Here is a 27,731-nt window from a genome sequence, read left to right on the forward strand (position 1 = left end):
CTGCCTGTTTCCTTCCCCTAATACCACGCAAACTAAAGGCAAGCTGCGCTATCAGAGCAACTCCCCAGCGTTCCAGCTGAAAACGGACTGCTGCTTGAATGAGCATCCCTGTAAAAGGTGGAGCACTTCCTCCTCCCTTGCCACCACCTGCCCCCACCCCCACCCCTCCTCCTCCTCCAGAATCCATCCTGTCCTTAAGCATTACCCGGTCCTTCATCCTCCAGCTCTGAGCCAAAGATTTGGAGCCTTCGATCTTCTCGCAATGCCTTTTCTTCATGAAAGCCAGAGGCAAGTTCCAGTCGGTCAGGTCAGACTCATCCTCCTCCCCGAGCCCCAGAAGAGGCGACTGCAGCATCTCAGACTCCATCGGAGGGCAAGCGCCAGGCAACAAGTGAGCAGCAGTGTCCAGTCCCGCAGGCAGCGGGGCCGAGGAGGGAGGACGGGGCAAGGGCAGAGGGGAGGCTCCTCTGCCAGGTGTGCAGGTAAGGACGCGCCCGGGGCAAGGAGCGCTCCCACCGGCGACGTTCCTCTCCCTCCGCTGCCCGCGTACGGCAGCCCCGGCCGGGCCCCGCGGGAGGCGCTGTCTGCTGGCCCCGCGGCAGGCCCCGGAGCCGGCGGGGACCGAGCCCCGGGCCTCCCCTGGCGCCTCAGCCCCGCGGGCCCTGCGCTCGCTGCGGCGGCAGCCGCGCCCGGCCCATCGCGCCTCCCGGCTCCCTCGCACACGGGCAGGCCAAGCGCGGACGGGCGAGCTGCGGAGCGGGAGCAGGCGGGGAGGAGAGAGGCGGCAGGGGAAGGGAGAGTCGTCCCGCGGCACCGGGCAGCCCGACTCCGCTCACCGCCACGGCACGGAGGCGGCCATCTTCCCCGGCCCACAATGCACCGCGCAACGGGCCGCCGCGCGGGACAATCCGGGCCGCGGCGCTCCGGCTGCTGTTGCCATGGCAACGGCGCGGCCCGGCCCGGCGCTAACGCGGCCCGGCCCGGCGCTAACGGCGAGCGTCCCGGCGCTAACGCGGCCCGTCCCGGCACTGACGCGGCCCGTCCCGGCGCTAACGCGGCCCGGCCCGGCGCTAACGGGGAGCGTCCCGGCGCTAACGGGGAGCGTCCCGGCGCTAACGCGGCCCGGCCCGGCGCTAACGGGGAGCGTCCCGGCGCTAACGCGGCCCGGCCCGGCGCTAACGGGGAGCGTCCCGGCGCTAACGCGGCCCGTCCCGGCGCTAACGCGGCCCGGCCCGGCGCTAACGGGGAGCGGCCCGGCGCTAACGTGGCCCGGGGCCGTGCCGGGGCGCGTCCCGGCGCTAACGCGGCCCGTCCCGGCGCTAACGTGGCCCGGGGCCGTGCCGGGGAGCGTCCCGGAGCGCTTCCCGGGAGCCGCAGGTTTTACAACCGGTCGCTTCCCGCGGGACAGGCCGGAGCGACCCGGCTGAAGGCCCCCGGCTCGTCGGGCGCTTCCCCTGCCGTGTGCGGCCCCAGATGTCGGCGCCGTGCAGTGCCCGGCCGGCCGGAGCAGCTGCCCGGGGAGAGGACGGCACGGAGCGGGCAGGCTTGGGGCTGGGTGTGGGGAAAAGGCTTTGCAAGGGCAAACGGGCACCCGCGGGGGTCCAAGCCCGAGAGGCTGACGTAGTGGTCGGAAAGCGAGGGACTGAGCCGCAGGTGGTACCCGGCGGCAGCAGGCAGGTCTGAGCCGAGCTGGTTGCTTCGGGCCTGCCCTGTTGCATACAGGGACCACGGGGGCCAGCTTCTGGCCGCGCCACTTGCTCCTAACCACCCTGCCAAGCTGCCTGCCCGCCACAGGCTTCTTCACTGGGAGCCATGGGGTGTAATGTGCTTGTTTCCTCCAGGGACTTCCCCTCCAGCGGCGCTGAAGGAACAAGTTCATTGATTAGCCCTGGGGTGGCAAAGAACGAATACAAACGAAGCAAACAACACGAGCTGGGTTTCCATCGCTTCAGGCAGCACAGGACTGACTGCACACCGTGGCCAGCCTTCCCAGGCAGCCTTCTTGCCCTACAATTACAGTTCTGATAAGGATAAAGATCAACCTGCCATGTCAGGCTCCTGGCTCTGGCAGCACGAGCATTGCACTGCTGTGTCCTGCTTTCCCCAACACACACCACCCCCCATACAGGTACTGGTCCAGTTGTGCCCGTTCTGGAACCTTACTTTGTTTCCATTTGTGGGGTGCTTATACTGGGGCCACAAAGGAGTGGTGGAACTGGGTAGTAGAATCACAGAATTCACCAGGTTGGAAAAGACCTCTAAGATCATCAAGTCCAAGCTATCACCTAACCCTCCTAATTAACTAAACCATGGCACCAGCCTCCCCCTAAACACTCCTGGGGACAGTGACTCCACCACCTCCTCAGGCAGCCCACTCCAGTGCAAATCACTCTTGCTGGGAAGAACTTCTTCCTACCATCCAGCCTAAACCTGCCCTGACACAGCTTGAGGCTGTGTCCTCTTGTTCTGTCCCTGGGTGCCTGGCAGAAGAGACCAACCCCACCTGGCTACAGCCTCCCTTCAGGTAACTGTAGACAGCAATGAGCTCTGCCCTGAGCTGCTTCTTCTCCAGCCTGCACACCCCCAGCTCCCTCAGCCTCTCCTCACAGGGCTGTGCTCCCTCACCAGCCTTGCTGCCCTTCTCTGGACACCTTCCAGCACCTCAGCATCTTTCTTAAATCGACTCTGGTAGAATTCTACCTGATCTGTGTTCCCTCCCAACTATGAGGAAAGGCAGATGTAGTATTTCAGGAATAAATCAATTTTGCCATCAAATAAAAAGGTTAATGAATATCAAATGCTGCTCCTAATGGAGTTCCTCGGAGTGTTTGCTCTCAGCAGTAGCCAACTGTGTGCGTATTTGTGATACTTTAAACGTGTGAAGATGATTTCAAGGTGGACCTCAAGGAGTACATGTCTGATTGGGTTCATGGAATCACATTGGTTTTCATGAACGTTTTCAGGGTGTTTGTACATGCCTGGGCTATTTTACAGGTGAGGACCATTCGCTACAAGAGGGTGGAAACCAATGCTTCTTGCATGTCACAGCTACTGCCCTGCTGGACCTCCCGAAAGGAAACAGAACCAACCCTCCTCACATGCTGTAAGGTTTCACTGGGAGTATGCCTTAGCTTATGTGTGTGTCTGGACTCTATTGGTGAAGTAAATGATAAGGAAGAGCACATAAACAGCCATTCTCAGCCCCTCTGGGGGGGCTTAGGGATATACTGCTAGGGACATGGCCAGGATTGAAAGAGTGGGACTGTTCAGTCTGCAGAAGAGGAGGATCCCAGGTGACCTTTTTGTGGCCTTCCAGGATCTGAAGGGAGCATACAAAAAAGCTGGGGAGGGACTTTTTAGGCTCTCAGGGAGTGACAGGACTAGGGGGGATAGAGCAAAGCTGGAGATGGGTAGGTTCAGACTGGACTTGAGGAGGGAGTTGTTGAGCATGAGAGTGGTGAGAGCCTGAAATGGGCTGCCCAGGGAGGTGGTTGAGGCCCCATGGCTGGAGGTGTTTAAGGCCAGGCTGGATGAGGCTGTGGGCAGGCTGCCCTAGGGTAGGGTGTCCCTGCCCATGGCAGGGGGATTGGAACTAGCTGATCCTTGTGGTCTCTTCCAACCCTGACTGATTCTGTGATTCTGTGACTTCTGCTCCTGCTGTTAGCTACATTGTCAATTAAGGGCTTCCAGGACTCCTTCCCTAAATGGGACTCAAGACTCTGTAATGCTGGGAATTCTACAAGGCTGTAATAAAGGACTGCTGGGAAGACTTCTGCACTTCTCTGCCCTCTTCATGTCTGGAATTTCACTATCCAATGGGATTCCTACATTCATCATCCCCAACGGCTCTCCATTTTACCAGGGTCCTACAGCTACATTCAGCTCCCTTAGAAGAGGGGAGAGATACTTGGAGGTTGTAGGGTGGCCAACATTTGCTTTTGCTCCTTCAATTTCCTGGCTGAGCTGATTCATTGCTTTGCAGGCACTGATCATAACTGCATGACTGTTACAGAAATGAATTGCCGTGGCATGGAGAGCACTTACGGCTGTGCTTCTGCTAACCTTTAATGAATTCCTCATGCCAACAGCAGCTACACAACATGGGAATAGCAATCCCAACACACCACCTGCAGAAGAAGAAAACATAAAGTATCAGAGCCACTGGAGCACCCAGGGCAGCTAATCCAGCACTGTGGCTGCACAGATGGACCCCTGGCCAGGCAGCACAGGTCGCTAATCCCAGCTCCCGACAGCTTTAGGGAGTGTGTGCCAGAGCCCGTGCCTGCCCCAACAGAACGTGCTGCTGGGCAGCCTCTGGAGCTGCTGGAGGAAATACATTTGAAGGACACAGCTGGCAGAAGGCAGAGAGCACAAATCTGCCTCGCTTCCCATGCCTACAGCTTCAGAAGGGTGGTTAAGATAAGGACCTTGTGTTTTCACAGTTGGCCAGGCAAAGTGCACCAGGTGTGCTGCAAGAGCTGTGTGTCCCCCCATGCCCTCTGCACCCCTTTATTTCAGAGACTCCTCTGGGGCACCACCCTGCACCCCTGGGGCTCTCAGTGCTCCTAGTGCTTTTATCCCATCCATGCCAGCATCTCTGCTCAACTCCAACTGTCAGGGGCTCTAGAGAAAAGAGGATGGGGAAGGTGGCAGGAGGAACACTCAGCAGAGCCAAAGTGATGGCCTGGCTGTCAGAATGAGAACCAGGCAGCAAGAGTCTGTTCTCCACAGACTTCCCACACAGCTCTGAATGCATCAGTCTGGCCTGCAATGCTCCCATTATCACAGACATGCACTTCCCTGGAGGATTTCAGTCTAGACCTGTGGCTCCCCCACTTCACTCGTCCCATTGCAGATCCACCCTGTCCCATAATCACATCCTGTCCTGCCACTACTGGCCAGAATGCTCCATACAAAATGCAGCCTCTGGCAACAGGACCCCCAGCTTCCTTGCAGGGGCAGCCCTCTACCCCAGATTCTCCTGCACAGAACAACAGATTCAATTGGCAGCTGACAATGATTCTTGCCTTAGAACAGCAGGCAGAGGGAAGGTCCCTGCACATAAGTGGTTCTTCATACCTGCAGGGTACAGGGTGAAAGATGCAGGCTTAGCAACCCTCTCTGCTCATGCTGTACTAGACCAAGCTGTATACAACTTTCCACAGAACAACACCACCAGAGGTGTTTCTGGGGATGCCTGTGGGCACAGATGCTCAGAGGTTCACACCCACCCAGGCTGTGTCGCCACCCTCTGTCCTCTGTAGCAAAACACCCAGGGCCAGCTCCCATGCTGGCAAAGGGCTTGCACAAAGGCTCTCCTGACAGCTTTCACAACAAATACTCCTCCTCTCTCTGTGTGGTGATTTGGGATGGAGCCCTTGCTGCCCTCGAGCATTTGGCTTGTGTTATTCACAGAATCAACCAGGTTGGAAGAGACCTCTAAGATCATCGAGTCCAACCTAGCACCTAACCCTTCTAATTAACTAGACCATGGCACTAAGTGCCTCGTTCAGCCTCCTCTTAAATACCTCCAGGGATGGTGACTCCACCACCTCCCCAGGCAGCCCAGTCCAATGCCAAGCCCTCTTTCCGTGTAGACCTTCTTCCTACTACCCAGCCTAGACTTGCCCTGGCACAGTTTGAGGCTGTGTCCTCTTCTGCTGTACTGGGTGCCTGGGAGAAGAGACCAACCCCACCTGGCTCCTGTCAAGTCTCTGCCAGTGTCCTTTGCTCTGTTTTATTCAGCCAGCTAGTTCTAATTCCACTGCTGGACAGGGAGAAAGAGATGGAAAGAAGAGTGTTAGAAACATCGAGAGAGGCTTTTGTCTTTCATTGGTCACATTTAGAGGTCACCAAACGAATCAAAGCCAGATGCAAAAGTCTGCCCTGACACAGCTTCAGGCTGTGTCCTCTTGTTCTGTCCCTGGGTGCCTAGGAGAAGAGCCCAACCCCACCTGGCTACAACCTCCTTTCAGGCAGTTGTAGGCAGCAATAAGGTCTGCCCTGAGCTTCCTCTTCTCCAGGCTGAACGACCCCAGCTGCCTCAGCCTCTTCTCGTTTGTTTCACGGCAAATATGCCTCCTGTCTCTGTGTGGTGATTCGGAATGGAGCCCTTGCTACCCACAAGCATTTGGGTTGTGTTACTGGGGCACTGCAGAAGAGCCAGGCAGGCTGGACCATCAGGAGGGCTGGCTGTCCCACCAACCCTAGCCCACAGGCTGACTTGCTGCTCTCCCCAACCCCAGCCTGGGCCACAGAGACCAGCAGGAGGTAGAGAACCCAGAACCTCAGCAAAGGAGAGGGGCTGATGGTGACAGTTTGCAAGCCCTGGTTGGGAAGACATCATCTACGTGCTAAGTACATGTGGGTTTTTAGTGCCTGATGAAAAGGGCATAACATTTCCTCTTAGCAAATCTATGATGAGGAATCTGTGAACTGACCAGAGCCAGTAAATATCACATGAAAAAAAAACACCTGTCTGAACTTTATCAGGTCTCTGAATAAGCCTCACGAATATCCTCTTCTAAAGGACACATGCTGCAGGTCAGCCTCCATTTGAATTCCTAATTTTGCATCTTCAGGTGGAAACCAGAATCAGCTGGTTTGTTCAAAACCAGCACAGCCGAGCCCTGATGGCACCTGCTGTCTGATGGTGAACATCCTCAGGGTGGTGGTCCTGGGCTCTCTGATCACCTGCAGCTCTACATTTTAAAGTGACTCTCCTTATTTCAGCCTCAGCAGGGCAAAAACTAAAGAGAGACATCTCATCTAGTGTAGGGTGTCCTGATCTAGGGTAGGGTGTCCTTGCCCATGGCAGGGGGGTTGGAACTAGATGATCCTTGTGGTCCCTTCCAAACCTGACTGATTCTATGACATAAATAACCTTCCATTTATATCACCATCAAAATCAGATTTAATTTAGAGGTGATGCTGTTCCCTGCACTTCTTTCATCTCTCTCTATAGTCCACTCTTAGGTTTCATCTCCCTCCATAGTCCACTCTCAGGTCCTGGTTTATTTCATGCCAGAGAGGATCCTGCAGCTTTTACTCAAGCAAAAAACAAAATCTCTACGTGAAGAGGCTGTTGGTACTGGAGTATAGACCCTCTCTGTGTGCTTCTCCTGCTGGGCTGGGGGGTTGCTTTCTACAGGTTCTGAAGGGAGGCTGGAGCCAGGTGGGGTTGGTCTCTTCTCCCAGGCAAGCAGCAACAGAACAAGGGGACACAGCCTCAAGTTGTGCCAAGGGAGGTCCAGGCTGGATGTTAGGAGGAAGTTGTTGGCAGAGAGAGTGATTGGCATTGGAATAGGCTGCCCAGGGAAGTTGTGGAGTCACCATCCCTGGAAGTGTTGAAGCAAAGCCTGGATGAGTCACTTAGTGCCATGGTCTGGTTGATTGGCCAGGGCTGGGTGCTAGGTTGGACTGGCTGAGCTTGGAGGTCTCTTCCAACCTGGCTGATTCTATGATTCTACCATGTCGAGTAAGGCACATTAGGTCACAGACTCACAGAATCATAGCATGGCCAGGGTTGGAAGGGACCTCCAAAAGTCATCCAGTCCAACCTCCTCTGCAGTCAGCAGGAGCATCTTCAACTAGATCAGGTTGCTTGTCAAGCATTGGCTTGATTATCTCTAGGGATTGAGCCCTGAGCACCTCCCTGGGCAACCTGTTCCAGTGTTTCACTACCCTCATGGAACAAGTCATGTCCTACAAACCAAAATGCAGAAGGAAATTGAACATCTTCCTAATGAGGAGAGACTGAGGCAGCTGGGGCTTTTTAGCTTGGAGAGAAGGAAACTAAGGGGTGATCTTGTTAGTGTTTATAAAGATGTAAGGGATGAGTGCCAGAAGGATGGAGCCAGGCACTTGGCTGGCTTGGTGATGCCCAGTGACAGGACAAGGGGCAGTGGGTGGAAGTTGAGGCAGAGGAGGTTCAATGTCAATGTCAACCATGGGAAGAATTTTTTCTCTGTGAGGCTAACAGAGCACTGGAACAGGCTGCCCAGGGAGGTTGTGGAGTCTCCCTCTCTGGAGATACTGGATGCATTCCAGTGTGATCTGTTCTAAGGGATCCTGCTCTGGCAGAGGGGCTGGACCAGATGATCTTTTGAAGTCCCTTATAACCCCTTACATTCTATGATTCTATCTTCCAGAAACACACTTGGACAAATTCTTCCACCTGTCACTCTTTCTAAGGAAAAATTCTCCTGTCAAGTCTCTGTCAGTGTCCTTTGCTCTGCTTTATTCAGCCAGCTAGCTCTAATTCCACTGCTGGGCAGGGAGAAAGAGATGGAAAGAAGAGTGTTAGTCAGAAACACTGAGAGAGGCTTCTGACTTTCATTTTAATTGGTCACGCTCACAGGTCACCAAACAAATCAAAGCCAGATGCAAAAGTCTGTGCCCTTAGCCAGGGGGCTAATTTTTCCAAGTCTAGACCTGTGGCTCCCCACTTCACTCGTCCCATTGCAGATCCACCCTGTCCCATAATCACATCCTGTCCTGCCACTGCTGGCCAGAATGCTCCACACAAAAGGCAGCCTCTGGCAACAGGACCCCCAGCTCCCTTGCAGGGGCAGTCCTCTACCCTAGATTCTCCTACACAGAACAACAGATGTAGCCAGGGAGCTACATCTTCTAAGGCTTCAAGAGTTGATGTTTGTCTATATGTGTGTGGCTGTGAAAATGAACCTTTGCCTTACGCAGACCCTCAGCCAAGCACTGGTTGTACAGCCATGGCCAGGGCTGTTTAAAGCACTTAGGAGCTAACAACGAGGTTTGTTTTAACACTTCAGTCAGGGGAGTTTTCTATCCTAGAGACAGTAGGTAAAATATTTATTAGGAAGAATATCTATTTTTAACTAAGTGTGATTTCAGTTCCATTATTTATGCACACACACCACACAGGCTTCCACGCTTGTCTCCTTGCAGTCAATGTGAATCCAAGACTGGAGGCTGGGAACAGGAATGGGAGCCTGGGGAGGAAAGGACTGGGAGGTAGGTGAGAAGGGGGTGGGTGATGTTACCTGTCAAACCAAATACACATCAAAAAATGATTCATAAAATTGACTGTCTCATAAAAGAATCCCAGTGACCTCCCTCTGCAAGAGAGAGAACAGCCGAGGTTATCCCTAGCAGTGCCACACTCATCCTTACTCCTTTCAATCCTCCTGGGTGGGGGAACGTGGACTCAGACTGGGAATGCCTCAGTGCTGGTCAGAAGAGATGTTGAACCTGTCAGATTGGGCTTACCACAGCACTCATCTGCTTGCTGCCACAGGCGTCTGGTATGAAACACAGCCTCATGAGTAACTGCTGCTGCAACTTGTGCTTTCCAAGCAGCTCACCCACAGCAGCATTGAGGAGGAACAGAAAACCTGAGGCTTTCCTCTGCCTGGAGCAGAATTTGCTTGAGGAGACTGAGGGCAGAAAGATGACTCAAACCTGAAGCAGGTTTTAGCCTATTGTCTGATACATGCAACCTAAATTGCAAATCTAAATTGGTGGGCACAGGCCAAGCTCATGAGCTTCAACAAGAGCAAGTGCAAGGTCCTGCATCTGGGTCAAGGCAATCCCAAGCACCAATCCAGGCTGGGCAATGAGTGGATGGAGAGCAGCCCTGAGGAGAGACTTTGGGGGGGCAGATGGATGAGAAGCTCAACCAGAGCCTGGGCTGCAGCAGGAGAAGTGTGGCCAGCAGGGCCAGGGAGGTGATGCTCCCCCTCTACTCTGCTCTGGTGAGACCCCACCTGGAGTACTGAATCCAGTTCTGGAGCCCCTATGACAAGAGGGATGTGGAGATGCTGGAGTGTGTCCAGAGAAGGGCCACAAGGAAGCTCAGAGGGCTGCAGCAGCTCTGCTGTGAGCACAGACTGAAAGAGCTGGGGCTGTTCAGTCTGCAGAAGAGGAGGCTCCCAGGTGACCTTCTTGTGGCCTTCCAGGATGTGAAGTAGGCTACAAAAAAGCTGGGGAGGGACTTTTTAGGCTCTCAGGGAGTGACAGGACTAGGGGGAATGGAGCAAAGCTGGAGGTGGGGAGATTCAGACTGGATGTGAGGAGGAAGTTGTTGAGCATGAGAGTGGTGAGAGCCTGGACTGGGTTGCCCAGGGAGGTGGTTGAGGCCCCATGGCTGGAGGTGTTTAAGGCCAGGCTGGATGAGGCTGTGGCCAGGATGCTCTAGGGTAGGGTGTCCCTGCCTGTGGCAGAGGGGTTGGAACTGTCTGATCCTTGTGGTCCCTTCCAACCCTGACTGATTCTATGATTCTAAATGTGGCCACTTCCCTTCATGCAGAGGTAAGCTAAGAACAAGCCTTTTAGCTTTCTTTAGAGTTGTGCTTCTCTACCAGCCTGCCATCAGCTGCGTGGTAGAGTGCATCCATTTGTTGTACCGAATCCACACTGAGCTCAGACGTACTCATCACTGCCACTCAGCCCTACACCTGCTGCATCCACAGAGCTCCTGGTGACCTTTTCGTCAGGAGGTTATGTCTCACAGTATCAGTGACCTTTTTTAAGACACGTTTTAGAACACTGAAATGTTGTTCCACTTTGCTGTGTGTCAGAGAAGGCTACCAGAGTCTCCAACAAACTACACTGATCTCTCTCACTGTCACTGTGGAGGTTACAGATGGCTATAGGGTTATAGCAGCCATAGGGCTGCTGAGTCTTATTCCAACTCTTCTTGCTTCCAGAGAGGGGAATACACATAGAATCATAGAATCAACCAGGTTGGAAGAGACCTCCGAGATCATCCAGTCCAACCTAGCACCCAGCCCTGGCCAATCAACCAGATCATGGCACTAAGTGCCCCAGACAGGTTTTGCTTCAACACCTCCAGGGACAGCGACTCCACCACCTCCCTGGGCAGCCCATTCCAATGCCAATCACTCTCTCTGGCAACAACTTCCTCCTAACAGCCAGCCTAGACCTCCCCTGGCACAACTGCAGACTGTGTCTCCTTGTTCTGTTGCTGCTTGCCTGGGACAAGAGACCAACCCCACCTGGCTACAAACTCCCTTCAGGTAGTTGTAGACAGCAATGAGGTCTCCCCTGAGCCTCCTCTTCTGCAGGCTGCACACCCCCAGCTTCCTCAGCCTCTCCTCACAGGGCTGTGCTCCAGGCCCCTCACCAGCTTCCTTGCCCTTCTCTGGACACTTTCCAGCACCTCAACATCTCTCTTGAATTGAGGAGCCCAGAAATGGACACAGCACTCAAGGAGTGGCCTGACCAGTGCTGAGTACAGGGCAAGAATAACCTCCCTCATCCTACTGGCCACACTGCTCCTGATCCAGGCCAGGATGCCATAGGCTCTCTTGCCCACCTGGGCACACTGCTGCCTCATCTTCAGCTACTATCTACCAGTACCCCCAGGACACTTTCTGCCTGGCTGCTCTCCAGCCACTCAGTCCCCAGCCTGTAGTGCTCCTTGGGGTTGTTGTGGCCAAAGTGTAGAACATCCATATGGATGCTCAAGAGGGCCACCCCACAGTACCTGCCGAGCAGCCACCTCTCTACCCTGTAGGAAGGACAAAAATCCTTTGCCACCTCCATTTGAGTATCCTATAGCTGGCACAGAGGAAACCAACAGCTGCTTTCTTCTAGGAGATGCAGGTGAGCCTTGGAGAGGGCTGAGAGTCATGGCCTGAGGACTTCACATGCTGGTTGTTCTTAAGTACCCCCAGCCCCTGGTGCTGTCCTGAACACACTCAGACTGCCTTAAAATTATGGGAGAAAAATAAATGGGTGCAAAACTGTGTGCTCATCAGGAGGGCTCCATTAGGAATATGGCAGGGATTCTTCTCAGGTTGAAAGGGTTGGAAGAAATACCAGGTCAAAAAATCCCTCCTCACCTTTTGAGTGGAAAAAATGCTTTGGTATCAGGGGATATCCCCATCCCTCGAGGTGTTTAAGGCCAGGCTGGATGAGGCTCTGTCCAGCTTGATCTAGGGTAGGGTGTCCCTGCCCATGGCAGGGGGGTTGGAATTAGATGGTCTTTGTGGTCCCTTCCAACCCTGACTGATTCTATGATTCTATGAAATCTTTCATCAAGGAAAAGCAGACAGAGAAAAAGAAGAGATGATGCAGTAATGTGAAGCAGAACAGTTGGGAGTTCTTTCTTCTCTCTTTGCCACCAGTGAACTATACAGGGGCAAGTTTCTTGATGAATCAGTAGCTGTAGAGTTCAGTTAATGAGTGTGTTTGACATGCTGGGATACAAGTAAAGAAGCCAGAAGTCATTTAGGCTCTGAGCAACCCAAATTTAGCTTCAGTTTCCCAACCAATGTAAAGATTTCTCTGCTCCTCCTGGCACAGGGAGGACTTGGGTGACCTCTTTGAGCAGTGACAAACATTGGTTAATGGCAGAGATGGGTTTTTTTCCCTCGTACAGCCTGGGTGGAGCTGCACTCGATGCGTTTGGGGCCACGATGGATTAGGCAGTTTGTGGGAGCCGCTAATAGAGTTCTGCCCTCGCTTTGCTATCCATCTCCCTGAAAGGCGGTGCAGGAATGCGAGCTCGTTTGTTATCATTATCTCCCTTTGTCTCCTCACAATCGGGATAATTTGCTAGGTTATCAGGCTATGTGTGTTTAAAACCACATGATAGATGTCACCTCGGGAGATATCCACTGCTTTTCTCCTTATTAAGAGCAGGAATTGTTTCCTTAAACAGTCTGTAGCTGTTATAGATCAGTATCGGCTCTGACTCAGTGACAAAAGCACCCCAAAACACCACAAACAGAAGCCAGTGGACTCTGATGGCTCTTTCTGAGCCCCTCAAAAGCATTAAGGACCAAGAGCCTGTTTCCCGGTGTGTCTTTTTGCAGTCACCTTGCCAAACACACCTTCCCATGGAGGGCAGGGAGGGTCTGGCAGGAGCTTTAGGCAGAGCTGGACTGGTATTTGGCAAGTTCTTACTGTCTTCTTTTGGGGCTTGGGGATGTGAAAGTTATTTCATGGAGCAACCTTTGGAAATGCCCTGCACAATGAAGCATAGATTGCTTCAGAATCAGAACCACCATGGCTTGGGTTTGTGATGTGTAACAAGGGAATCATACAATCATAGAAGACTCAACCAGGTTGGAAGAGACCTCCAAGATCATCCAGTCCAACTTAGCACCCAGACACAACCATGAGACTTGGATCCAACAGAAAAGAACACCATAAAACCCTGAATGGAAAACTACAGCCTGAGTTGGCCCAAGAGATGTGGAGCTCTAACATTGATTTAGATGGAGAAAACCAAAAACCTCTTCCTACACCTGAAAATCACAGAATCAACCAGGTTGGAAGAGACTTCCAAGCTCAGCCAGTCCAACCTAGCACCCAGCCCTGTCCAATCAACCAGACCATGGCACTAAGTGCCTCATCCAGGCTTTGCTTCAACACCTCCAGGGACAGCAACTCCACCACCTCCCTGGCAGCCCATTCCAGAGATGCCATGACCTGCAGAATCAGCAAGTTTCTCTAGTGCCCCTTTTCACCATTCCCATGAAATACATCAACCAAAGCCATTTCCTTGTGCCTAGGACATTGCAAATTCAGCTTCCTGAGGCACAGAGACGCAGTGATCACCATCTATTTCCTAAGCCTGGGTGGGTTTCGTGGCTGATGTGTTAGCTACTGAAATTCAGCAGGTCTCTAAGACTATGAAACTATTGGAAGAGTGCTGCCTTTTGATATGGCCTTGGTTTGGTCTACTTCCATTACAGTGCCTTTCAATGGTAAGTTGGAATAGGTGCTGGAACATGTCCAGAGAAGGGCAACAAAGCTGGTGAGGGGCCTGGAGCACAAATCCTATGAGGAGAGGTTGAGGGAGCTGGGCCTGTTTAGCCTGGAGAAGAGGAGGCTCAGGGGTGATCTTATTACTGTCTACAACTACCTGAAGGGGCATTGTAGCCAGGTGGGGGGTGGCCTTTTCTCCCAGGCAACCAGCAATAGAACAAGGGGACACAGTCTGCAGTTGTGCCAGGGGAGGTCTAGGCTGGATATTAGGAAGAAGTTCTTCACAGAGAGAGTGATTGGCATTGGAATGGGCTGCCCAGGGAGGTGGTGGAGGCACCGTCCCTGGGGGTGTTGAAGAAAAGCCTGGATGTGGTTGGTCTGGTTGATTGGTTAGGGCTGGGTGCTAGGTTGGCCTGGATGATCTTGGAGGTCTCTTCCAACCTGGTTGATTCTATGATTCTATGAACAGCATCAGTATTGTGCTGTGTGTTTTTGATAGGTGACTACTCTAACTTCAGGTCACTGTGAGTGTGCAATAGTTCCATTTTTGGAGTTATCAAAAGACTGTGTCCCTGCCAACCATGTCCTGGGCTGCAGCAAGAGCCGTGTGGCTAGCAGGGCAAGGGAGGGGATTCTCCCCCGTTAATCTGCTCTCCTGAGACCCCCACCTGGAGTCCTGGGTGCAGTTCTAGAGCCCCCAGCACAAGAAGGACATAGAACTGTTGGAGCAAGTCCAGAGAAGGGCCACAAAGATGCTCAGAGGGCTGCAGCAGCTCTGCTATGAGGACAGGCTGTGAGAGTTGGGGCTCTGCAGCCTGGAGAAGAGAAGGCTTTGAGGAGTCCTTGGAGTGGCCTTCCATTATCTGAAGTGGCCTATAGGAAGACTGGGGAGGGACTACTGACAAGGTCTTGTAATGACAGGATGAGGAGGAATGGGTTTAAAGTGGCAGAGGGGAGATTCAAACTAGATGTTAGGAAAGGGTTCTTTGCAGTGAGGGTGGTGAGACACTGGCACAGGTTGCCCAGGGAGGCTGTGGAGCACAGAAGCACAGAATGTGATCAAAGATCACATTCTGTGCTTCTGTGCTCCACAACCTCCCTGGAGGTGTTCCAGGCCAGGTTGGATGAGGCCTTGAACAACCTGTTCTAGTGTGACATGTCCCTGCCTATGGGGGTGGGGGGAGGGTTGGAAATGGCTGAGCTTTGAGGTCCCTTCCAACCTAAACCATTCTATTACAACGAACATAGACACAAACCTCTCCTCCTGCCTTTTATACTGGGGATCATCCCTGCAGCTGTCGAAATAAAGGCTCTTCTACATGGTAAAATAAGCACTACATAAATATAAAGTGTGAATTTATGGTGCACTAACGACTTCCCCTTAAACTGCTGATGGAACCATTAGCACGTGGTGAGAATGAGAAGCTTACTCCCCTCCCAAGGACCATGCCCAGGGTTTCTTTGCTTGGAAGCAGTGCAGCAGAGCTGGAAGACTCTGGATTCACATTTTAATGTCTGCATTTTCCATGCAGAAAAGCCTTAAGAATGAACAGCATGAGGCAGTCAGCCCCACAGCCGCTTGCTGACAGGGGCAGTGTTACTTGGCACAGGTGGCCAAGAAGGCCAACAGCATCCTGGCCTGGATCAGCAATGGTGTGACCAGCAGGAGTGGGGAGGTGATCATGCCCCTGTACTCAGCACTTGTGAGACCACACCTCCAGTACTGTGTCCAGCTTTGGCCACCACTGTATAGTACCCCTGTACTCAGCACTGGTCAGGCCACACCTTGAGTACTGTGTCCAGTTCTGGGCCCCTCAATTCAAGAGAGATGTTGAGGTGCTGGAACATGTCCAGAGAAGGGCAACAAAGCTGGTGAGGGGCCTGGAGCACAAATCCTATGAGGAGAGGTTGAGGGAGCTGGGCCTGTTTATCCTGGAGAAGAGGAGGCTCAGGGGTGATCTTATTACTGTCTACAACTACCTGAAGGGGCATTGTAGCCAGGTGGGGGTGGCCTCTTCTCCCAGGCAACCAGCAATAGAACAAGGGGACACAGTCTCAAGTTGTGCCAGGGTAGGTATAGGCTGGATGTTAGGAGGAAGTTCTTCACAGAGAGAGTGATTGGCATTGGAATGGGCTGCCCAGGGAGGTGGTGGAGGCACCATCCCTGGGGACCTTCAAGAAAAGACTGGATGAGGCACTTAGTGCCATGGTCTAGTTGACTGGATAGGGCTGGGTGCTAGGTTGGACTGGATGATCTTGGAGGTCTCTTCCAACCTGGTTGATTCTATGATTCTAAGGAGGGACATTGAGGTGCTGGAGCAGGTGCAGAGAAGGGCAATGAGGCTGGGGAGAGGTCTGGCAAACATGGCCTGTGAGCAGTGGCTGAGGGAGCTGGGCTTGTTTAGTCTGGAGAAGAGGAGGCTGAGAGGAGACCGTATTGCCCTCTACAACTACCTAAAAGAAGGTTGCAGTGAGGCTGGAGCTGGTCTCTTGTCCCAAATTAGTAATGATAGGACAAGAGGAAATAGCCACAGGTTGCATCAGGGGAGGATTAGGTTGGAATCTGGGAGGAAGCTCTTTCCTGAGTGGGTGGTCAGGCACTGGAACAGGCTGCCCAGGGAGGTGGTGGAGTCACCATCCCTGGAGTGTTTAAAAGGAGAGTGGATGTGATGCTTTGAGGCTATGGTCCAGTGATGAAGGATGCTGGGATGAAGGTTGGACTGGATGATCCTGGTGGTCCTTTCCGACCATAGCAGTTCATAGTGATTAGCTGTTGTGCTGAGGGATTTGGTTTAGTCAAGGACTTGTCAGTGTGAAACTAATGATTGGATTCAGTGATCCTGAAGGTGTTTTCTAACCTAAGAAGTTCTGTGATTACAGACAAGCAGAGCAGGGCAGTGCTGACATTCTCCGGGCTGGACAGCACCATGCTTCTGCCGGTGCTAAATGCTGTAAGCAATCATCCAATGTGCTCTGCTCCTGGTCTAAAGGAGCCCAGAGTTTTGTGAGTCCACCTTTTATCTCTAAAAGATAGGGTGTGTCTGAGCTTCTGCTGCCACCCTGCTTCTGGGTCAGACCCCCCTGGACTCCTGCCATGCCTTGCATCTTCAGCTCAGAATTGCCAGCTCCATAAACCAGCTAAAATGTCTCCAGCTTCACTTACTGCCTGGAAGCAGCTGCTGTGCCATTCCAGTTACACTTACTATCTCTGCAGCTTCTCAAGCTTCAAATCTTGAGAAGGAATCAATAACACACCCAGCTCTAGTGGCATCCTTGCCAGAAAAGAATCTTCAGTGTCCTAAAAGCCTCTTTCCCCTCAGTGAAAGCTACACTCCCAGTATGGGTCAGCCCTCTCATGCCATGGATTCCTGTTGCATTACAGCATCTTCATCTATCTGTCCTTAAAACCTTGCTGGGTTTGAAGTCAGAACCATCCAAGCACAAAAACAAACTGGCTTTGGCACAGACAGTCAGATCTCTTGTCCACCATGAAAGACCAGAACGTTGTTTCCTCTGCCGTGCTCTGCTTCTCTGAGACCTCCTCATCTCTCCTCCAGCTTCTCCCTGTTTGGGAGCAGATGCCAACACAAAGCTCCCAGCTTCCTGATCCAGGGCTTGCATGCCCACCTGCACTTGTATCTCCCTGATCCAGACTAGCCATCCACCTGCTTTGTATGCACCTTAGAGCTGCCTCCAGACTTGTCCTGCCCTACAGAATTAACCAGGTTGGAAAAGACCTTTAAGACCATCGAGTCCAAACCACCACCTCCCCTTCAACTCCATCCCAAAGGTGTGCAAGGGTGCCTGCCCAGCCTCTGCATTCATGCATTTGGACTGCTTGGTAAGGGTTAGGTAGCCACAGAGCAACAGGTGTGACTTCTGTGATAAGCTGCTGGAAGACTCCCCCCATGTCTGATGGAGCCAATGCCAGCCAGCTCCAACACAGAGCAGATGCCCACCTGCAACTCCTGGAGGACCTCTCACTATGCCAGACAGCTCCAAGACAGAGCAGATACCCACCTGCAACTCCTGGAGGACCTCTCACTATGCCAGACAGCTCCAAGACAGAGCAGATACCCACCTGCAACTCCTGGAAGACCTCTCATTGGAACAAGTGGATGTCAAAGGAGACTGTGACCCTGTGGGAAGCTCACACTGTAGCAGGTTCCTGGCAGGACTCTTGGAGAAAAGAGCCCCCACAGGGTCGCTGGCAGGACTTATGACCCCAGAGGACACCCATGCTGTAGCAGTTCACGAAGAAGAGCTGCCTGGGGGAAGGACTTACGTTGGAGAAGTTTGCAGAGAACTCTCTCCTGTAGGAAACACTCCACACCTGCAGCAGGGAGAGGCTGAGGAGTCCTCCCCCGCGGAAGAGGAAGGAGCAGCAGAGACACCTGTGATGAATTCACAACAACCCCCATTCTTTGTCTCCCTGTGCTGCTGAGGGGGAAGAGGTAGAGAAGATCTGGAGTAAAAGGTTAAGCCTGGGGAGAAGGGAGAGGTGGGAGGAAGGTGTTCCAAGATTTGGGGTTGTTTGTCATTATCCTTCCCTGATTTACTTGGCATTAAACTAATTTCCCCAAACTGAGTCTGTTTTGCCTGAGGCAGTAATCGCTGAGTGATCGACCTGTGAGCCTTATATTGTCTTCTCTCTGCCCTGGCCAGCTGAGGAGGGCAGTGATAGAGCAGCTTTGGTGGGCACCAGCAGCCAGCCAGGGTCAGCCCACCACAACACATTAAGAGAACAGAGCAGAGAGCGTGGGAGAAAGAGAGCAGGAGGCTGTGCAAGATAATAAATAATCAGAGAAAAAAAATCTAGGGCACCAGCAGTGCTGCTGGCTTTTGATGTTGCCTTCTCATCCTGCCCTGCCTTCCCTCCTGCGAGGAGGGTGTCCTGCAAGGTGGGAAGGAGCCCCAGTGCACCAGGGACACAGGGCTGTGTCTGTTCAGAAGCACCAGAGGGATTACAGATAAATATTGAAGCTATCAAAGAAGCTTAAGGGATTTAGGAACCCACTCCCCATTATCATCCTCCCCAGAGGGAGGGGAAATGATCTTTTGCAGAGACCTACAGCAACCACCGGGATGGTGCTGCCTCCTGAACCTCCACCCCGTTCTGGCTACAAATCTCCTCTCCTTTGTTGGACAGGGCAAAAAAATGTCAAATGTGAGATTTCTCATCAATAAACTCAGAGGTGATCACTTGTGGGTGCTTTAGTGAGAGGTCAGGCTCTGTGCAGCCCGCACGGGGCAGTGACACCCAGGCTATGGGCAGGAGCATCAGGTCCAGCCCCACCACTTGAGCAGGGCAGGGAGGTCTGTGTCCTGCTGCAGAACTCAGATCCCTGGCACAGCTGGCATCCTGCTTTCTTTTGCAGCAGGTGAATGCTGAGAGAGCTGACAAATGACTTGAGAGGTGGTCTCTAGAAGGCAAAGCTGTTGGCTCCTCTGACGTGTGTGTGTGAGAGAGAGCACACAGGGGTGGAAATGACTGAACAGATCAGCCCTGAGCCCGAGAGGCGGATGTGGGATGTCTGAAACCTTCCTCCATTCAAATCTGCTGCTGAAGCGTCACAACAAAACCTCATTAACAAAACATGATCCTGGGCCCTATCCCTCCTCCTGTCTCCCAGTTCCTGCTGGAGGACAACTTCACTGACGGGAAGGAGATTTTTAATTCACACCAGCATCAGACAGTGCAGAAGGATGTCTGTGATCTCCACAAAGCCATTAGCATCTCCTCCTCTGGGACTCCTGGGCTCACATCAGCTCCCCAGGAGCCTGCACAAGCTGCATACCAGCTCCTGTCCCACAGCCCTGGGCATGGTATGTCTCTTGTTCTGCATTCCCAGAAGTTACCATCTTCTTCCCACATAAACTAATCCCAGATGGGTGCACATGGCTGGAATGGGGTAAAATCTATTTTGTGCTCATGTGTGGTTGCTAACCACAGACGCTGCTTAATGCTTCACTTCATACTCAAACAAAGCCTCTCACAGCTGGCAGGAGCCCAACAGGACATACTACAGCCAGGTGCTGAGCTCAAGCTGCCTCCCTCCTTCGGCCCAGCCCCTTGGATTCCCGGGCAGGGACTATCACCACGGTACCCAGTCCCTTCTGCATCTCTCTTTCTCTCTGCAATTTTGGCTAATGCAAGATCAGTCCAGAAGCAGCCAAAATGGTTTCTCTGCTACACTTTTAAGGGAATGCTGCAGTTTTAAACCACAAATTAAATTTTTAATGAAACTTCATAACTGTTGTACCCAAATGTAATGTAATATTGATAGGAACTGTGCATCCAGCTAGCATGAGATTGCCCTAGAAAGCTTTTTAGGATGTTATGCAATATATAGCTAAATTAATTATTTGTAATGAAAGAATCTGTGTCCCTACAGCAATCACTGAGACCTACTAGTACAAAGAGCACTCTCCTCTTCCTCACTGGATGGTAAATGTTGAGCAAGACAGAACAAAACCGACTTTTGAGATGGGAACAATGAAAGGAAGGGAAGGAAAAAAGGAGAGAGAGTGGATATGTGTGTGAAAGAGAGAGAGAGAGAGGGAGGGAGAGATCTGCAAAGAAAGACTGCAGCAAAATGCAGCAAATTTTCAAACTCCAGTCCAAAGAGTTTGTCTCTTACAGAAGGGAATACTCCATCACACACACAGTACTTGTACTAGTGACACACCATGCTCAAGCTGTTCTAATGGCAGCTGGAGATTTTAGAAGGCATAACAACAACAACAAAAAAAAAGACTTTGGTTGCACATTATTCTGCAAACTTAAGCATGGAGCAGCTCAGAGACCTGTGCTGCTTCTGTGCGCCTTGTCCAGCGGCACTAAGCAAAGGGCTTTGGAGAGGTCCCTGCTTCCTCCACACGTGGGCTCCACAGGGAGAGCAGGGTGGGAGCGTGACCAGAGAGCCTGTCCCTGAGAACAAGCCTATATGTTTAAAAAAACCCACCAAAACAACTCCTTAGGCAGTGCCATGTCCTGCTCTAAGCATGTTGGGGCTAGGGCTGTGCAGGTGTGGGCTGGAGTGGATGATTTCCCGGGAAGCCTCAGAGACAGCACAGGCACAACCAGCAGCTCAGCTGAGGCACCAGCTAGATGCACAAACAAATGGAGCTGGGTTTCTCACTCAGTGAAATCTACCCATTACTATTTCCCAATCACAAAGCTGTCTCCACCCCATAAAGGATCATATTGTTCCTACTCCACAGAGGAGACTTAAATGTGGAATCAGCATTACCCCACAGGAGATGTTTTATGTACAGCAGGCTGCACGAACAGGAGAGAAAGGCTCCACTGCCTGCTCCCTAGGGCTCCAGCTCCTGGGATTAAAGAGATTTGTCCACTTTGGAAAAAAAAAAAAAAAAAAAAAAAAAAAAAAAAAAAAAAAAAGATAATGTCCTTGATGCATTTGTAACTCTTCTGCTCTCACACAAAGGGCAGTGCTGAGCAGATCGAGTATTTACGGTCCTCACCTCTGCACTGGAGAACTGGCTGTGGCTCCGGAGGCTACTGGGAGCCAGGGCTCCTCGGGTCCCTGGAGGGAGCACCCTGAGCTGTCCAAAATGATACTCATCCATCACAAATACAAATGTGCCTGCTGGCTCCTGTTCAGAACTAAATCGTCTCCAAGGGTCCTTGGTAGCTGTGCTCAGCTCTTTTTGGCTACAGAACAATACATCAGCTGGCTACAGAGAGCGCTTTGGAAGAGGCAAGAGAAGAGTTAAAAATAATAGGGGCTCCATTATTCCATTATCCACATCCAGCTCCTAAACCTACAAAAGCAATAACAGATCCTACTGCATGATTCAGTGACTCTGGGAAAGCTCAGGATGAATTTTGCAGCTCTTCCCTTACATTAGGAGGCACAGGGGTGATTTTGCTTATCTGTTGTAGCGCAGCTTTGTTGTTTTATCCTGTCCAGGTAGAGGCTCCGTCTCCATCACCATAGTACCGGCGTGGTTGTTTTATTGCACCTGTCACCTTGGTCTCATCTCAACATAATGTACTGTGGATGACAAAAGATTCCCAGTTAAACAGGTTCAGTGACATGAGCAGCTTTGTCAATACCACGCAGATGTTAGCAGAAGTGGGTACCAATTCGGCTGCCTCTCTGCCCAGTTCTGCACTGGTGTAATTGTATCGCCTGCAGTAACATTATTTCTGGTTTGTATTCCTGATGGTGGCAGAAGAATCAGACCTGCAGTCTTTGCAGCCTCTCCATAGCACTCCTGTTCTAAAAAAGAAAAGCCAAACCAAAAGAAAAACAAAACCAAGCCCCCAAACCAGCATCAAAGGGGGACTGCTTTGCCCAGCAAAACACATTCTGCCTGTTCCCCTCCTTAACTCCTCTCTGCTACGTTCCCATTGCATTGAAATGCTGCACAGCACTGAGAGCTAAGAGGAGGAAAAGTAACCAGAGCAATAAAGACAGAAGTGAAAAGCTCAGTGGAAATGCAGGGTTGTTTTTTTTTTTTCCCCAGAAGCATACAGTAGCAGAGGTGAGCTCCTCATGGGGTTGGGGGGTTAGGAGGGGGTGTCTCTGAGCTGCTGTTCAGGGCCAGGAGCAGCAGTGAGAACCAGAAGCCTTAGGAAAAGCTCCAAAGAACAAGTCTCTGCAGTGCCTTGTGAGCACTAGGACAGTTTGATGGAAGACAGCAGCGAAAGCACTCCAGGATCCCAGTGAAAGTGCTACAGAGCTGCTGAGCACTCTGGCACATCTCCATATTTCTTGGCCGTTTTTGTCCCAGTGCTGCCCCTGACTTCCCTGGGCTTGCCATCAACAGCCATGCCCAGCCATGGCAAAGAACTAGAGAGGTCACCAACACTGCCACCCTCTTCCTGCTGTGCCTGGTGACAACCTCAAGCCTCTGGTTTTGGCCACAAAATGCTCTTTTAACTGTAACCTGCAGAGCATTGCTGGGTGAGGACAGAGTAACTGTGATGCCTTTGAGAAAGAAACACTCTCTGCCAAGGTGGCATGTCAGAAAACTCTTGGGGCTAGGTAAACATGTGCATCAGAAAAGGCATCAGACTGAGTCACGGAGTCAAAGGTCTTGCTGTGAGCAGCTCTATGTGCTCCAGCTCCCGCTGAGGGCTCATCGAGCCCACACCAGAGGGGAGATAAAAGGGGAAAGGACCATGGGGTTGGTAATACTTCATGTTTTGAGGATTCAAGGACTGAGAGCCTTTGTATTTTACTGACCCACTTCACTAATCAAAATTAATTGCTTCATATTTCACGGGATAACTTGGCATTATGTAAATACTCCAGCCATATGGACAGCTGCACTGCAGGCTGAGTAGAGCAGGCAGTGAATCAAACCGGGAGGACCAAATTTACCTAGTTACCCAGGCATGCCGGCAGCTAAACCTCTCAACAGTTTAGGTATTTCCTGACACGACAGGATACCACAGAAAGAAGAGAAGAGTGAAACCCCAGGGGCTGGGGCTGCCGTGGCCAGGAAGGTCCTGCCTGTGCTCAGGTGTCTCCAAGGGAAGGCTGAGAGGCACAACCACAGGGAGAAGCTCCCTGCTCGCTTCTACGAGGCTGAAGAGGAATTGGTCTGGGCTGAAGTGCTGGAGATGAGAAAAGCAGCAATTCTGAACTCTTTCTACCGAGGACAGATGCAAGTATTACCTGAGGATTTTTTTCCCCTGATTAAAAAAGGAAGAAGAAAAGCAGCAATCGCCGTCCTACGCCCACAGCAGAGCTGTTCACCAGCACCACCTTTTGCACCTTGCTCCTGAGGACGCTCAGCGATCACTGGGTCCATGCCTGCTCCAGCAGCACCCGCCCGGGGCCGCAGCCCCTCCTGCTCTCCCGACCGCTAGCCCCTGCTGTCGAGCTGTCACAGCCCTCCCCCTCCCCATGTCTTAAAACCATAAAATCATGGCACAGTGGAACCAAAGAATCATAGACATATTTTGTTGTTGTTGGAAAAGACCTCTAAAATCCTAGCCCGGCGGTGCCTGCCTGCTCCCTTGCCGTGGGGCTGCTCCGCTCCGAGTGGTGGGCGCCGGGGCCGGGGGGAGCTGGACCGGGGATACCCGAGTGTGTGGAGGGGAGACGCTGTTCTGTGCTGACGGGAACAGCCCTGGGCGGTGCGAGGAAACGGCTCCGCTCCCCTCGCCGACACCGATCCCGCCCGCGGGGCAACTCCTCCGATGCCTACCGGTAGCCGCCGGCGCTGCTGGGGGGAGGCAAGGGGTTGGGGCGTACCGCACACGGGCACCCACGGACACAGACCAACGGCGAGCCGGGGGCGGCCCCTTCCATACACACACAGGCACTGCTCCCCTCTCCCCCCCCGCCGCGGCACCGCGCACACCCCCGCATGCACACGCACACCCCGCACATGCACCCGCAGGCAGGCTCCGCACACGTACTCGCATGTACCTACACATGCACACGCACACACACGCATCCCCGCGTTCACAGCCGCTGTAGCACAGAAGCCCAGCGTGGAGGGGCTGCAAAGCACCTCCGGAGATCATCTGTCCAACTCCCTTGCTGGAGCAGGACCGCCCAGAGTAAATCCCACAGGATCGCGAGGTCCAGGTGGGTTTTGAATGCCTCCAGAGGTGGAGACCCCCACAACCTCTCTAAGCAGCCTGCTCCAGCGTTCTGCCCATCCTCAAAAGAGTGAAGATTCACACACACACACACACACACACACACACACACACACACACACCCGACGTTTATGTAGCCTCCTGTGCTCCAGTTTGTGTCCGTTACCCCTCGTCGTGTCACTGGGACACTCCTGTATCACCCTCCATATCCTACATCCGCCCCCTGCCCCTTCCTCCCTGCACGACTTCCTCTACACACGTCCACTCACTCCCACTCCCCCGCACACGCACAGACACACATCCCTCAAACACACGCTCACGCCCCCTCCCCTCGCAGCACGACCTCTCCTGCATAGCCATCTACTCCCACCACCCCCCCAAATACACACACCCCCCCCCTTCAAAGACCCCCAAACACATAGGCACCCCCCAAACGCAGACACGCACACCTCCCTCCGCAAACCACACACATGCACACGCTCGAACACGCACACAGACAGCCCCCCCACAGACAGCCCCCCCAAATACACACACGGCTGACACACCCCCCAAACACACCCCCTGGACATCTCCCTCCCCAGAGCCCCCGCCAAAGATTCACACACACACACACGGACACCCCCGAACGCGCCCTCGCCAAACACTGGCGTCTCAGACCCCTCGCATCCCCAGACCCCCCCCAGACACACGTTCCTCCCCCCCCGCCCCATTCACACTCACTCACGCTCACACCTCCCCCCCCCCGCGCCTCGCGCGGCCGGGATTCCACGCGCCACGTGACGTCACGGCGCGCGGCCCCGCCCGGTCGCTATAAGAGGCGCCGCGTGCCGCAGTGGGCCCGGCGGAGAGCGGCGGAGCGGCCCCGGCGGTGGCCCCGGTACCAGCTCCAGCCATGGCCGCGGGGCCCTCCGGCAGCAGCCGCCGCCTCCTCCTCTTCCTCCTGCTGCTGCCGCTGCTCGGCCTGCGCGGCCGCGGGCAGGGCTTCGGGCAGACGCGCTTCATCTGCACCTCGGTGCCGCTGGACGGGGACATGTGCGCGGCCACCGCGCCGGGCACCGGCTCCGCCGAAGAGCTGAAAAGCACGGTGCTGCAGCTGCGGGAAACGGTGCTGCAGCAGAAAGAGACCATCATGAACCAGAAGGACACCATCCGTGAGCTGACGGCCAAACTGGGCCGGTGCGAGAGCCAGAGCGTACTGGAGACGAGCCCCGCCGAGAAGGGCGGCGGGGCGGGCAGGAAGGGTGGCTTCTCCAAGAACACCATGGGCGACTTGTCGCGGTCACCCGCTGCCGAGACCCTCAGCCAGCTCGGACAGACGCTGCAGTCCCTGAAGACCAGGCTGGAGAACCTCGAGGTACGCGCTCCGTCCCGCCGCCCCGGGAAAAGCGACACCGGGGAGCAGCGGAGCTGCCGCCTGGAGCGGAGCGGGGTACGGTACGGCGGGTCAGGCGGTAACAGCCCCGCTCCTGTGCTCGCCCCTTGCAGCAGTTCAGTAGGATGAACTCCTCCAGCCAGACCAACAACCTGAAGGACATCCTGCAGAATAAAATCGACGACCTGGAGCGGCAGGTGCTGTCGCGGGTGAATAGCCTGGAGGAGGGCAAGTTCAACCCCAAGAATGAGTCCGAGGAGCGCGGCAAGATCGAGAGCACCCTCACCTCGCTGCACCAGCGCATCAGCGACCTGGAGAAAGGTACCGGGCACTGCCCCTGTCCCGCTGCCCGCGGGATACTGAGACCAGGCTCCCGGCGGGTGCCGGAGCATCCCCCTGCCCCGCCGCTGTCCATGTCCGCTCCCCTCCGCCTCGCAACCTTCGGCAACCGAGCGCTGCCGGGCGGGATGCTAAGCCCGTCCCGTTTCCCACCCCTGGAACTGTCCTTTGCCCCCGGCTGCAGCCAGACGCTGCCCGGGGCCCCCGCAGCAGGAGCCGGGGATGCTGCGGGCACTGCCCCGTGCCAGGGATTAGGCAGCCGAGCGGTGCCGGAGGGATTTGCTCCTCACTGCCATCTCAAGGCCCGTTACATAACGGGGTGGGGAGGGAGGGAGTGGTGGGTGGTGGAGAACCCTGCGAAGTGGGGAGAGAGAAGCTCTGGCCAGAGCCCACCGTGCCTCGGTCCCCACAGGCCAGAAGGACAACCGGCCCCCAGACAGGTTCCAGCTCACCTTCCCGCTGCGCACCAACTACATGTACGCCAAGGTGAAGAAGAGCCTGCCCGAGATGTACGCCTTCAGTGTCTGCATGTGGATCAAGTCCAGTGCCTCCCCTGGCATGGGCACCCCCTTCTCCTACGCTGTGCCTGGGCAGGCTAACGAGCTGGTGCTCATTGAGTGGGGCAACAACCCCATGGAGATCCTCATCAACGACAAGGTACAGCCCTGGGGAAGGTGCTGGGAAGCGGGGTGGGTCTGGCTAGGGGGGACAGCATGGGGGACCTCTATGCCCACCACCCTGACCTATCACCTGCAGGTGGCCAAACTGCCCTTTGTTATCAACGACGGCAAGTGGCACCACATCTGTGTCACCTGGACCACACGGGACGGTGTGTGGGAAGCCTACCAGGACGGGACGCAGACCGGTAACGGCGAGAACCTGGCACCCTACCACCCTATCAAGCCCCAGGGGGTACTGGTCCTGGGCCAGGAGCAGGTAAGGGCTGGCGGAGGGGCAGGTGTAGGGGTCCCTGCTTGTCCGAGTGCTTTCAGGGTGGGAAGGGCGAGCCCAGCTCTGCACCCCCAGTGACGGTGGCTCTTCCACAGGACACGCTGGGCGGTGGGTTCGATGCCACGCAGGCCTTCGTGGGGGAGCTGGCTCACTTCAACATGTGGGACAGGAAGCTGAGCCCCGGGGAGGTCTACAGCCTGGCCACCTGCAGCTCCAAGGCGCTCTCGGGAAATGTCATCGCCTGGGCTGAGGCCAACATCGACATCTACGGCGGGGCCACCAAGTGGACTTTTGAGGCCTGTCGCCAGCTCAACTAGGGCCATGGACAAGCGAGAGAAACCTTCTCATCGAGTTCTTTTTCTTTATCCCCCTCCCCCCCCCCCCCCCCCCCCCTTCTTTTCGCAAAACCAACTGAGAACAAAGCCACCTGTCTTGTCCCAAGGAGTGGGGATGCCCTGGCAATAGGGCCGCTCACCCCCGGAGCCCCGTGACCCTCCGGTTTCTGTCTTGCCAACGTCCTTCAATGCCTGCGTGCCTTGGCCTGGCGCCGCTGCGCCCCCATGCCTGCCCCCCCCGGGGCCCCTGCTTTGCTGCCTCCACCCACCACTCCCCCGGGCACTGGCGCCTTAAACGGCTGCGTGACCCGGACAGGAGCTCCCCACCCCGGGGGTTCCTTTCCCTCCAGCCTGAAGCCCCCCCTGGGGAGAGTGACGCCCCCAGAGCCGCTGGGGGAGGGGTACAACATCCTCCCACCTCCGGTTTTGC

The 27,731-nt window shown here is 54.2% G+C and overlaps 2 protein-coding genes and 1 long non-coding RNA gene across 3 annotated transcripts in view; 1 reads left to right on the forward strand and 2 right to left on the reverse strand.

Moving 5' to 3' along the window:
• Nucleotides 1-954, reverse strand: part of RPTOR (regulatory associated protein of MTOR complex 1) — a 219,516-nt gene extending 218,562 nt beyond the window's left edge. The window contains exon 1 of the mRNA XM_064150737.1: nucleotides 206-954. Within this exon, the coding sequence (XP_064006807.1) occupies nucleotides 206-367 (162 nt within the window). The 5' untranslated portion in view covers nucleotides 368-954. The remainder of the gene's footprint in view (nucleotides 1-205) is intronic.
• A 3,107-nt stretch (nucleotides 955-4,061) lies between these two features.
• Nucleotides 4,062-18,289, reverse strand: LOC135179220 (uncharacterized). The gene is made up of 3 exons (XR_010303956.1): nucleotides 18,002-18,289; nucleotides 17,798-17,855; nucleotides 4,062-4,127 (listed from the first exon to the last, which is right to left on the reverse strand). It is a non-coding gene; the product is annotated as an uncharacterized LOC135179220 (long non-coding RNA).
• A 6,838-nt stretch (nucleotides 18,290-25,127) lies between these two features.
• On the forward strand, nucleotides 25,128-27,349 carry NPTX1 (neuronal pentraxin 1). Its single transcript, XM_064150739.1, has 5 exons — nucleotides 25,128-25,658; nucleotides 25,790-25,997; nucleotides 26,428-26,672; nucleotides 26,772-26,951; nucleotides 27,062-27,349. Exons 1-5 carry the CDS (start codon nucleotides 25,197-25,199, stop codon nucleotides 27,281-27,283), a joined length of 1,317 nt encoding a protein of 438 aa, XP_064006809.1. The 5' UTR covers nucleotides 25,128-25,196; the 3' UTR covers nucleotides 27,284-27,349.
• Nucleotides 27,350-27,731: the final 382 nt, after the last annotated feature.

The sequence above is a fragment of the Pogoniulus pusillus genome, chromosome 11 (genome assembly GCF_015220805.1).
Source record: "Pogoniulus pusillus isolate bPogPus1 chromosome 11, bPogPus1.pri, whole genome shotgun sequence".
Taxonomy (NCBI): Eukaryota; Metazoa; Chordata; class Aves; order Piciformes; family Lybiidae; genus Pogoniulus; species Pogoniulus pusillus.

Coding starts and splice junctions, on each gene's coding strand:
- NPTX1 (XM_064150739.1), top strand. CDS start 25,197: ATGGCCGCGGGGCCCTCCGGCAGCAGCCGCCGCCTCCTCCTCTTCCTC. Junction 25,998..26,427: donor CATCAGCGACCTGGAGAAAG/GTACCGGGCACT, acceptor CGGTCCCCACAG/GCCAGAAGGACAACCGGCCC. Junction 26,673..26,771: donor AGATCCTCATCAACGACAAG/GTACAGCCCTGG, acceptor TATCACCTGCAG/GTGGCCAAACTGCCCTTTGT.